Below are 11594 nucleotides of genomic sequence, written 5' to 3'. Positions count from 1 at the left end.
ACAGGGCAAGGGCTCGGCCCGAGCGGAGGGCGCTATCCGCGGTGCTGAACCTATTGGCATCGGACGGCAGAGGCGGCAGTGCCAACTCTATCCGGGGGACAGGGCAGAGAAGAAGAAACATTTTTAGCCCCTGCAGCCCTGACTGAAACAGAAAAATAACAAATCAACGTCCTGACGCCCCTCTAGTTCTTCCTGTGTAAAGTTAGCAAACTCCCACCACTTCTTTTCCTCTTCTACTCAGACTTCTGTCATCTTAATACTGAATACAAGCACACCTCTGCTCTCGTGGTCTTTTGCCAAGTGTTTCTCCAGCTCTAACGGATTTGGAGAGCCCACCCTCTAATTTAGCAAAAGCCTCTAACTCCCCCATCTCTTCCCATCACTCCCTAACACTGAGGTGCTCGTTTCTAAAATCAACCCTGCGCCACGATCACCCTCCACCCCAGCTCTGGCAGACCGGGACGTCTTCGGAAAACGCGACCTCTAAAAGTTCTCTGACTTGAAGATGGAATTTGAAATCACTCACAGGCTGAGCTTCACGTTGAAAGAGAGCAGCGAAGCGGCCATCTCTCAGTGTCAACGACTCTATTTATTCTAACACCTAATAGTCCTGGACGCTCTGGGTTTGGACTGTCTCCCCCTTCTCAGCCCCCTGATCCCCTCCCCGACATCCCAGTGGAGGTAAAGGGTCCAAATTCAAGCCACTAAAGTTGACCCAGCTGTTTCGGGGGTCTTGTGAAGTAGAACAGAAAGACTGGGTGGGGGGGGGGGGGGAATGGAGGGTTAGGGAAGAGAAGGCCCCGATGACAAGTAGCCTCAGAACTTCTGAGTTTAAGAACTCCTCCACTTGCCACGTGAGGTGGCATGACAGAAATCATTCATTCAGCCGTGTTTATTGAGCGCTCACTGTGTGCAGAGCACTGTACCGAGCGCTTGGAAAGTACAATTCAGCAACAAAGAGAGACAATCCCTGCCCACATTGGGTTTACAGTCTAGATGGATATCCCCTCCCCCCCTCACTCCCCCCATCCACCAGACGGGCTAGTTTCGTTAGGTAATGATGGGAAACACAGGGAGGAGAGAGGGAGGTCCCACCCACAACGCAATTCCATCTCCTCCACCCCCCGGCCACTGTGCACATGTGTCCCCTCAGTCGCCGTTCGGGAGCGCGACCCCGCAGGGATGAAGCCCGACTTTAGGGCCTCCAGCTTGGCTCTTTCTACCCCCGGTCCGCCTTGAAACCCAGAAAAGATCCGAGAAGCCTCTTCCCAGGCTGTTTCCCCCTTCCACGTGCCCGGGGGAAGAAGAAAGAGGTGAGAGCAGGACGATAGCGTGCAAACGAGGAACTCGTCCACCTCTCTGCTTCTGCACACAAAGCATCTCAGAGAGGCTGGATTGAGGGCCGAGGTCACACGGGGGGCGTGGAAGGGAGGAAAGGGCCAAGAGGAAGGGGGAGGAAGGGGGAAGATGCTAAACAATATTGAGCACCAAATGTCCTCTGTTTCCCGGCCGGTACCCCTGGACGCTCACCCACTGCCACAGGCTTCGGTTTAAGAGGAGCCCCTGATGATTCTAGTTCATGGGTTCTCTTTTTGCGAAACCTGCCATCCAAGACCCGAATAAACACCACCCCCTCGTGAAACACCGAGATGCGGCTCCCATTTTAAAATCCGCAGCCCCAAGACCTACTCTTTCCTCAGAGAGTTATAGAACGTGGCATTTGAAAGCAATTCCAAATAGCATATTTTAATGAAAAAAACAGCAAACGTATTTTGCCAATAAAACGTTAAAATCTTTTTTTAATGAAAGACAGTTCGACAACAGTGAAAATAACTTAATACATTACTATAGTAAATAAACCTTCTATTAACAAAACCAACGAAACCGGTTCATATACAGAACTCATATAGTCTCCAAAAGTCTCATATAGAACAGCAATACAGAGAAATCTGTAAGAATATATCTATATGTGCGTCAATTCGAATGAAATATTTACAATACATATAAGGTACCAGAACCCAGGTACCCTTTTTCTTTCCTTTGTTCCAAAAGAATTTTAACAAACAACGTGAATTTACAAGCAGTGCACTGTCTCTCTCTTCTCTTAATTTAAATTTGGCTTTCTACAAACAAACCTCCAAAAAGAACATAAACAAACAAAAAAAGATGCTGGTTTGTGTCAAAATGAAGCAATCATACCCACAGGAAAAGGAGGAGTTGAAACACGGCTCTGAGATGGTTTGGGAATCGAGAATACCATGAGGTAAGCAAACTTAAAACCAGAAAATGCAATATTGTCACACTGAACCATCTCTTCTCTTAGAGGAGAGTGTGGACGGGTGTGCGAGCGTGCGCCTGTGTGCGTGTGTGTGGTGGCGAAAATATGGGAATCCCTATTAAATATGTAACGAAGTAAACAATACCTCGGACAGGGAAGCAGTCGACATCAATAAGGTAGGATAGCTATTAAAGAGCGTCGATGCTTTACAAATAAGAGCATCGCCAGGGATAAAAGGGGTGCGTGAGTGTGTGTGTGGGGGGAGTATTCCTTAACGCGAGAATTTACATATGGGCCAAAAGGAACATTGCATAAGACAAAAGCGTTAAGAATTCATAGTCCACAAATGCAAATTCTCTTGATGTCCACTATCCACACTCCCCACCCCCCCGTTTTTACCAAGACTTGGAGTAAAGAAGTGTAATTAATTAGAATGAGCCCAAAATTAAGTTGCTAGAGAGATAAATGAATAATTTACAGGGGGTTGTTTGGCAGTAATCTAATAATAGCTTTTAAAGATCAGTGAACACAGCAGGCGTTCCTTTCCTAAGCATTATCACTTCAGAGGAAGAAGAGCATAATAACCACAGTAAAAATATATATATATATATATATAATATACAGCGTAAATGCAGAAAAATCTGCCATCTCTTTTTAAAATCAAAATACTTTTGAGAAGCCTCTATCACATTTAGCGTCAACTCTACTTTCAAGTGTCAGCCCTGAATCGATTTAATTTTCTGAAAAATAGTTTCAAAGTGTACTTTTAAACGTCAACAAAAATGTCTTTAAGAATAAAAACAAATCTTACTTGTTCGTTCTTCGTTCTTTTAAAACGATTTCCTATCTGCCTTCAGCTCAGTGTCTGAGGCACTCTGAATGAGCAGAAATCTTTTCCGGGAGGAGGGGGCGGGGAAGGGGGCAACTTTGTTTAAAAAAAAAAAGAAACCCAAAACTTGACAATTTACTTCTGGGGTTCTTTGTTTGTTTATAACCGTTTCCCAATCTCACTCTCTCTCTCTCTGCCTCACACACGCACACACACCACACTTACACGCTCTCACTAACCCCCTCGTCCTCTCGGGTCACCCAGACACTGTTTCTTGTAATCTAATATGGGAGCGGCAGGTGAAGGAAAGAACCACCACAGCCACAGAAGGAATAAAAGAGGGAAGGAAAGAAGGAAAGGAAAAGAAAGAAAGGAGAAAAGGGGAAAAAAAGAAGGAATTACAGGGAGAAATAAAGAAAGGAAGGAAGAGGAAGGAAGGAAGGAAGGAAGGAAGGAAGGAAGGAAGGAAGGAAGGAAGGAAGGAAGAGGGGAGGAAGGGAAGGGGAGGGAGGGAGTGAGGGAGGGAGAGAGGGAAGGAGGGAGAAAGGAAGGAAGGAAGGAGGGAGGGAGGGAGGGAAGGAGGCGGAAGGAAGAGGGAGGGAGGGAGGGAAGGAGGGGGAAGGAAGGGAAGGGAGGAAGGAAGGAAGGAAGGAAGGAAGGAAGGAAGGAAGGAAGGAAGGAAGGAAGGAAGGAAGGAAGGAAGGAAGGAGAGAGAGAGAGAGGAAGAAAGGAAGAAAGAGAAAGAAAGAAAGAAAGAAAGAAAGAAGGAAGGAAGGAAGGAAGGAAGGAAAGGAGAAAGGAAGGAAGGAAGGAAGGAAGGAAGGAAGGAAGGAAGGAAGGAAGGAAGGAAGGAAGGAAGAGGGGAGGAAGGGAAGGGGAGGGAGGGAGTGAGGGAGTGAGAGAGGGAAGGAGGGAGAAAGGAAGGAAGGAAGGAGGGAGGGAGGGAGGGAAGGAGGCGGAAGGAAGAGGGAGGGAGGGAGGGAAGGAGGGGGAAGGAAGGGAAGGGAGGAAGGAATGAAGGAAGGAAGGAAGGAGAGAGAGAGAGAGGAAGAAAGGAAGAAAGAGAAAGAAAGAAAGAAAGAAAGAAAGAAAGAAAGAAAGAAGAAAGGAAGGAAGGAAGGAAGGAAGGAAGGAAGGAAGGAAGGAAGGAAGGAAAGGAGAAAGGAAGGAAGGAAAGAAGGAAGAAAGAAAAAGAAAGAAAGGAAGGAAGGAAGAAAGGAAGAAAAAGAAAGGAAAGCAAGGAAAGGAGGGAGGGAGGGAGGAGGATAGTGAGCAGAGAGGGAAGTGAGGGCGGGGAGAGGCTGGGGGGTAAGGAGGGAGGCCCCCACCGCCCCCCGGGCGCCCCCCCCCCCCCCCCCCCCCGAGAGAGGAGAGGGCGAGCGAGCGCTAAATGCCGGCGGAATACTTCATCCTCTTCTGCTTCTGCCGCTGGTTGCAGAACCAAACCCTGACGACGTTCTTCTTGAGGTCGAGCTTCTCGGCGATGGCGGCGATCTTCTCGGAGGAGGGCCTGGGCTGGATGGCGAAGTAGGCCTCGAGGGAGCGCTTCTCGGGCGCCGCGATGGACGTGCGCTTGCGCTTCTTCTCGGCGGCCGCGGCGGCGGCGAACAGCTCGGGCTTGGCCAGCTTCTCCCGGTGCGACTTCTCCGCCTCCTCCAGCCAGGCCTGCAGGATGGGCTTGAGGGCGATCATGTTGTTGTGGCTGAGGGTGAGCGACTCGAAGCGGCAGATGGTGCTCTGGCTGAGCGAGCCCACGCCCGGGATCTTCAGGCTGGCCAGGGCCGAGCCCACGTCGGCCTGGGTGACCCCCAGCTTGATGCGCCGCTGCTTGAACCGCTCGGCGAAGGCCTCCAGGTCCCGGGGGTCGGCCTCCACGTCGCCCAGGCAACCCAGGTGCGAGGGCAGCCCGTGGGCCTGCACCAGGCCCAGGGCCGCCTGCTGCATGGGGGTCACCCCGCCCAGGGGCGGCCCGTGGGCCGGCGTGGGCACCCCGGGCCCGTCGGGCCCCGCCAGGGCCCCCAGCGCCAGCCCCGGGGGCAGGTGGTCCAACAGCTCGCCCTCCAGCCCCTGGGGAGGCTGCTGGTGGTGGTGGTGGTGGTGGTGGTGGTGGTGGTGGTGAGTGGCCCCCAGGGCGGCCGGGTGCGCGATGGGCACCGACGACGACGAGGGGCCCGCCGAGCTGCTGCTGCTGCAGGGGATGGTGCTCATCGTGTGGTAGGTGGCGTCCGGCTTGAAGGGGCTGTGGTGGGGCGGGGGGTGGTGGTGGTGGTGGTGCCCGCTCTTGCTCGGCGACACGATGTCCACCGCCGCCAGGGCCTCGGCCCGGGCCAGCAGGCTCTCGTCCAGCCCGCCGAAGATGTTGCTCTGCGACACAAGGGAGCGCGTTACGGACCCCCCGCGCGGGGAAGGAGGCCCCCTCTCCCCGGACCCTCCGCCGCCACCCTCCCAGAATTTAAAAAGAAGAAGGAGAAATCCCGCCAAAGCGTGCCGGGATGTTGGTGGGTTTTAAAAATCATCGTCATCATCAATCGTATTTATTGAGCGCTTACTATGTGCAGAGCACTGTACTAAGCGCTTGGGAAGTACAAATTGGCAACATATTCGCCACTGACAACGTATTGGCAACAAAAATCATCATGATGGCATGTGTTCAGCGCTTACTATGCGCGAAGCGTTGTCCTGAGCAAAAAGAAATCCCGCCCAAGTGTGCCAGAATGTTGGGCTTTTTTAAAAATAATCATCATGATGGCATTTGTTCAGCGCTTACTATGTGCGAAGCGTTGTCCTGAGCAAAAAGAAATACTGCCAGTGTGCCAGCTATGTGCGAAGCGTTGTCCTGTGCTAAAAGAAATCCTGCCCAAGTGTGCCAGAATGTTGGGGTTTTTTAAAAATAATCATCATGATGGCATTTGTTCAGCGCTTACTATGGGCGAAGCATTGTCCTGAGCAAAAAGAAATACTGCCAGTGTGCCAACTATGTGCGAAGCATTGTTCTGAGCAAAAAGAAATACTGCCAGTGTGCCAACTATGTGCGAAGCATTGTCCTGAGCAAAAAGAAATACTGCCAGTGTGCCAGCTATGTGCGAAGCGTTGTCCTGTGCTAAAAGAAATCCTGCCCAAGTGTGCCAGAATGTTGGGCTTTTTTAAAAAATCATCATGATGGCATTTGTTCAGCGCTTACTATGTGCGAGGCATTGTCCTGAGCAAAAAGAAATACTGCCAGTGTGCCAACTATGTGCGAAGCATTGTCCTGAGCAAAAAGAAATACTGCCAGTGTGCCAGCTATGTGCAAAGCGTTGTCCTGTGCTAAAAGAAATCCTGCCCAAGTGTGCCAGAATGTTGGGGTTTTTAAAAAATAATCATCATGATGGCATTTGTTCAGCGCTTACTATGTGCGAAGCATTGTTCTGAGCAAATAGAAATGCTGCCCAAGTGTGCCAGAATGCTGGGGTTTTTAAAAAATAATCATCATGATGGCATTTGTTCAGCGCTTACTATGTGCGAAGCGTTGTCCTGAGCAAAAAGAAATCCTGCCCAAGTGTGCCAGAATGTTGGTCGTTTTTTAAACATCATCATGATGGCATCTGTTAAGCGCTTAACTACGTGCGAAGCATTGTCCTGAGCAAAAAGAAATCCTGCCCAAGTGTGCCAGAATGTTGGTTTTTTTAAAAAATAATCATGATGGCATTTGTTCAGCGCTTACTATGTGCGAAGCACTGTTCTGAGCAAAAGGAAATCCTGCCAAAATGTGCCAGAATGTTGGTCGTTTTTTAAACATCATCATGATGGCATCTGTTAAGCGCTTAACTATGTGCGAAGCATTGTCCTGAGCAAAAAGAAATACTGCCAAAGTGTGCCAGAATGTTGGGTTTTTTTAAAAAATAATCATGATGGCATTTGTTCAGCGCTTACTATGTGCGAAGCACTGTTCTGGGCAAAATGAAATCCTGCCCAAGTGTGCCAGAATGTTGGTCGTTTTTAAAACATCATCATGATGGCATCTGTTAAGCGCTTACTATGTGCGAAGCATTGTTCTAAGCAAAAAGGAATCCTGCCAAAAGCAGGGCAACGGGGAGAGAAAGGGCGAGAGAAGCAGTCAGAACGCCACACACACTCACTCACAACACAACCGTCATTCACTCAATCGTATTTACTGAGCGCTTACCGTGTGCACTGCACTGGACTAAGCGCTTCGAAAGTACCCTTCGGCAACAGATAGAGACGGTCCCTACCCAACAACGGGCTCACAGTCTAGAAGGGGGAGGCAGACAACAAAACAAAACGAGTAGACGGGTGTCAATACCATCAAAACACACACACACACACACACACAAACACACACAACATCCCAGGTCATAAAAATTAATTGGAAAGACTAAAGACTCCGTGCCCAAGTCGAGATTCATTCATTCATTCTATCGTGTTTTTGAGCGCTTACTGTGCGCAGAGCACTGGACTAAGCGCTTGGGAAGCACAAATAGGCAACAGATGGAGAAGGTCCCGACCCAACAACGGGCTCACGGTCTAGAAGATGGAAAAAAAAAGACAGAAGGACAGAGAGGGAGAGCGAGGGGGAGAAGAATTGGAGGCGTGGGGTCATCAGCGCTTAGAACAGTGCTTTGCACATAGAAAGCGCTTAATAAATGCCATCATTATTATTACTGTTGGCTGTGCCGGCATGAAAAAAAAAACAGGGAGAGGAGATTGATCAGCGCTTAGAACAGTGCTTTGCACATAGACAGCGCTTATTCATTCAGTCAGTCATTCATTCGTGTTTATTGAGCGCTTACTGTGTGCAGAGCACTTTACTAAGCGCCTGGGAAGTACAAATCGGCAACATATGGAGACGGTCCCGACCCAACAACGGGCTCACAGTCTAGAAGGGGGAGACAGACAACGCTTACTAAATGCCATCATTACTGTTATTACTGGCTGTGCCGACATGAAAAGAAACCCAGGGCGCGGAGATTGATCAGCGCTTAGAACAGTGCTATGCACATAGTCAGCGCTTTCTAAAGCCATCATTATTATTATCATTGGCTGTGCCGACATGGAAGAAAAACAGGGAGAGGAGATTGATCAGCGCTCATAACAGTGCTTCGCACATGGTCAGCGCTTACTAAATGCCATCATTATTGTTATTATTATTATTATTATTAGTATTATTATTATTATTGGCTGTGCCGACATGAAACAAAAACAGGGAGCGGAGATTGATCAGCGCTTAGAACAGTGCTTCGCACATGGTCAGCGCTTACTAAATGCCATCATTATTATTATTATTATTGGCTGTGCCGACATGAAAAAAAACCAGGGAGCGGAGACTGATCAGCGCTTCGCACAAAGTCAGTGCTTACTAAATTGCCAGCGCTTCAGACAGTGCTTTGCACATAGTAAGCGCTTAACAAATGCCATCATTATTATTATCACTAAATGCCATCATCATTATTATTATCATTGGCTGTCCCGACATAAAAAAAAAAAACCAGGGAGCGGGGACTGATCAGCGCTTACTAAATTGCCAGCGCTTCAGACAGTGCTTTGCACATAGTAAGCGCTTAACAAATGCCATCATTATTATTATCACTAAATGCCATCATCATTATTATTATCATTGGCTGTGCCGACATGACAAAAAAGCACCAGGGAGCAGAGACTGATCAGCGCTTACTAAATTGCCAGCGCTTCAGACAGTGCTTTGCACATAGTAAGCGCTTAACAAATGCCATCATTATTATTATCACTAAATGCCATCATCATTATTATTATCATTGGTTGTCACGACATGAAAAAAAAAAGCCAGGAAGCGGAGACTGATCAGCGCTTACTAAATTGCCAGCGCTTCAGACAGTGCTTTGCACATCGTAAGCGCTTAACAAATGCCATCCTTATTATCATCACTAAATGCCAACATCATTATTATTATAATTGGCTGCCCCGACCTGAAGAAACAAACAAACCAGGGAGCGGAGACAGGGGGCCTCGTCCACCCGGGCCTGGGAAGGGGTGAGTTGTAGTTTCCAAGCGCTTAGTGCAGTGTTCTGCACGGGGGAAGCGCTCCACCGAAGCGATCGATGGGATGGATGGGGAGGCAGGATACGCACCGGCGGGGTGGGGAGACACGCTCGTCTCATCGCTTACTAAATTGCCAGCGCTTCAGACAGTGCTTTGCACATCGTAAGCGCTTAACAAATGCCATCCTTATTATCATCACTAAATGCCATCATCATTATTATTATCATTGGCTGCCCCGACCTGAAAAAACAAACAAACCAGGGAGTGGAGACAGGGGGCCTCGTCCACCTGGGCCTGGGAAGGGGTGAATTGTAGTTTCCGAGCGCTTAGTGCAGTGCTCGCACAGGGGAAGCGCTCCACCCAAGCTATCGATGGGATGGATGGGGAGGCAGGATACGCACCGGCGGGGTGGGGAGACACGCTCGTCTCATCGCTTACTAAATTGCCAGCGCTTCAGACAGTGCTTTGCACATCGTAAGCGCTTAACAAATGCCATCCTTATTATCATCATCACTAAATGCCGTCATCATTATTATTATCATTGGCTGCCCCGACCCGAAGAAACAAACAAACCAGGGAGCGGAGACAGGGGGCCTCGTCCACCCGGGCCTGGGAAGGGGTGAGTTGTAGTTTCCAAGCGCTTAGTGCAGTGTTCTGCACGGGGGAAGCGCTCCACCGAAGCGATCGATGGGATGGATGGGGAGGCAGGATACGCACCGGCGGGGTGGGGAGACACGCTCGTCTCATCGCCTCCGAGCCGCCGCTGGAGCCTCCTCCCGCTCCTCCTCCCGCCGCTCCCGCCGCTCCCGCCGCTCCTCCTCCCGGCCCGCGGACCCCGGCGGGTCCCCCGCTCCCGGCTCCCCCGCTCCCGCTGGGGCTGCCGCCGCTGGGGGAGCCGGCCGGGGGGCAGGGCGAAGCGGCGTGCAGGGACGAGTACTTGGGCTCGCCGTGCAGGCTGGCGCCGTGGGGCAGGCTGAAAGCCTGCTTGCTGCTGAGGGACATCATCATCATCCTGCCCGGGCTCCCGGCGGGGACCCGCCGGAGCCGGGAAGAAGGAGCCGGGATGGAAGGGCCCGGGAAAGTTCCGCAGGGCGCCGCCGCCGCCGCCGCCGCCGCCACCGCCTCCTCCTGCTCCTCCTGGTCCTCCCTTTCCTCCTGCAATCTGCCCCCCCAAGCCTCCTGGACGCACAGTTATATTCTCCCGCTCCTTCCCCCCCGCCCCCCTGCCGGGAACCGTCGGTTCCTGCTACGTTTATTCATTCATTCATTCATATTTTTTCTCTCTCTCTCTCCCTCTCCCTCTCTCTCTCCTCTCACTCTCCCTCTCTTCTCCCTCTCCCTCTCCCTCTCTCTCTCCTCTCTCTCTCTCTCTCTCTCTCTCTCTCTCTCTCTCTCTCTCTCTCTCCCTCCCTCTCCCTCTCCCCCTCCCCTCTTCTCTCCCCCGCCTCTTCCCAACTCCCTCCTCCTCCTCCTCCGGTGCCTGCGCTGTTCTCCCAGCAGGGCTCCCGCCGCCGCCCCCTCCTCCTCCTCCCCCCCCTTTTCCCAGCCCATCATCATCTTTTAGACTGTGAGCCCACTGTTGGGTAGGGACTGTCTCTATATGTTGCCAATTTGTACTTCCCAAGTGCTTAGTACAGTGCTCTGCACATAGTAAGCGCTCAGTAAATACGATTGATGATGATGATCATCATCAATCGCATTCATTGAGCGCTTACTGTGTGCAGAGCACTGTACTAAGCGCTTATCTTCCCGAGATCCCGCCGGCTCCTCCGGGTCCGGTTGCCTAGGCTAACCACTTGGCCCGTCTCCTAGGCGACCCTCCATCCCCAGTGGCCCGCACCGGTGGAGGGGGGGGGGGGGGGGATCCGCGCCTCCCGCCTGCTCCGGGGCTTCCCCCTTCCCGCAGCGCCCCCCAGCTCCCCGCTCCGCCATCAATCAATCAATCGTATTTACTGAGCGCTTACTGCGTGCGGAGCACTGGACTGAGCGCTTGGGAAGTCCAGGTTGGCAACATAAGAGAGACGGTCCCTACCCAGCAGTGGGCTCACAGTCTAGAAGGGGGAGACAGAGGACACAACCAAACATTACTAACAAAATAAAATAAATAGAATAGATATGTACAACTAAAATAGAGTAATAAATATGTACAAAAATATATACATAGATACATGTGTACATATATACATGTGCAGCGCCCCGCACCGCAGCGCCCCCCAGCGCAGCTCCCCGCACCGCAGCGCCCCCCAGCGTAGCGCCCCGCAGCGCAGCGCCCCGCAGCGCCCCGCACTGCAGCGCAGCGCCCCGCAGCGCCCCGCACTGCAGCGCCCCCCAGCGCAGCTCCCCACACTGCAGCGCCCCCCAGCGCAGCGCCCCGCACTGCATCGCCCCCCAGCGCAGCGCCCCACACTGCAGCGCCCCGCACTGCAGCGCCCCCCAGCGCCGCGCCCCGCACTGCAGCGCCCCCCCAGCGCA

The 11594-nt window shown here is 51.6% G+C and overlaps 1 protein-coding gene across 1 annotated transcript; it reads right to left on the bottom strand.

Moving 5' to 3' along the window:
- Positions 1-4493: 4493 nt before the first annotated feature.
- On the bottom strand, positions 4494-10133 carry POU4F2 (POU class 4 homeobox 2). Its single transcript, XM_038755335.1, has 2 exons — positions 9840-10133; positions 4494-5471 (listed from the first exon to the last, which is right to left on the bottom strand). The coding sequence occupies exons 1-2, from the start codon at positions 10131-10133 to the stop codon at positions 4494-4496; spliced, it is 1272 nt and encodes a 423-aa protein (XP_038611263.1).
- Between the last annotated feature and the right edge of the window lie 1461 nt (positions 10134-11594).

Source organism: Tachyglossus aculeatus, chromosome 12 (genome assembly GCF_015852505.1).
Source record: "Tachyglossus aculeatus isolate mTacAcu1 chromosome 12, mTacAcu1.pri, whole genome shotgun sequence".
Taxonomy (NCBI): domain Eukaryota; kingdom Metazoa; phylum Chordata; class Mammalia; order Monotremata; family Tachyglossidae; genus Tachyglossus; species Tachyglossus aculeatus.
This window is presented reverse-complemented; position numbering and strand designations above follow the sequence as displayed.

Excerpts from the sequence above, each read along its gene's own strand:
- POU4F2 (XM_038755335.1), bottom strand. The coding sequence starts at position 10,133 with ATGATGATGATGTCCCTCAGCAGCAAGCAGGCTTTCAGCCTGCCCCAC. Across the intron at positions 5,472-9,839 it reads CGTGTCTCCCCACCCCGCCG|AGCAACATCTTCGGCGGGCT; the intron begins GTGCGTATCCTG and ends CTTGTGTCGCAG.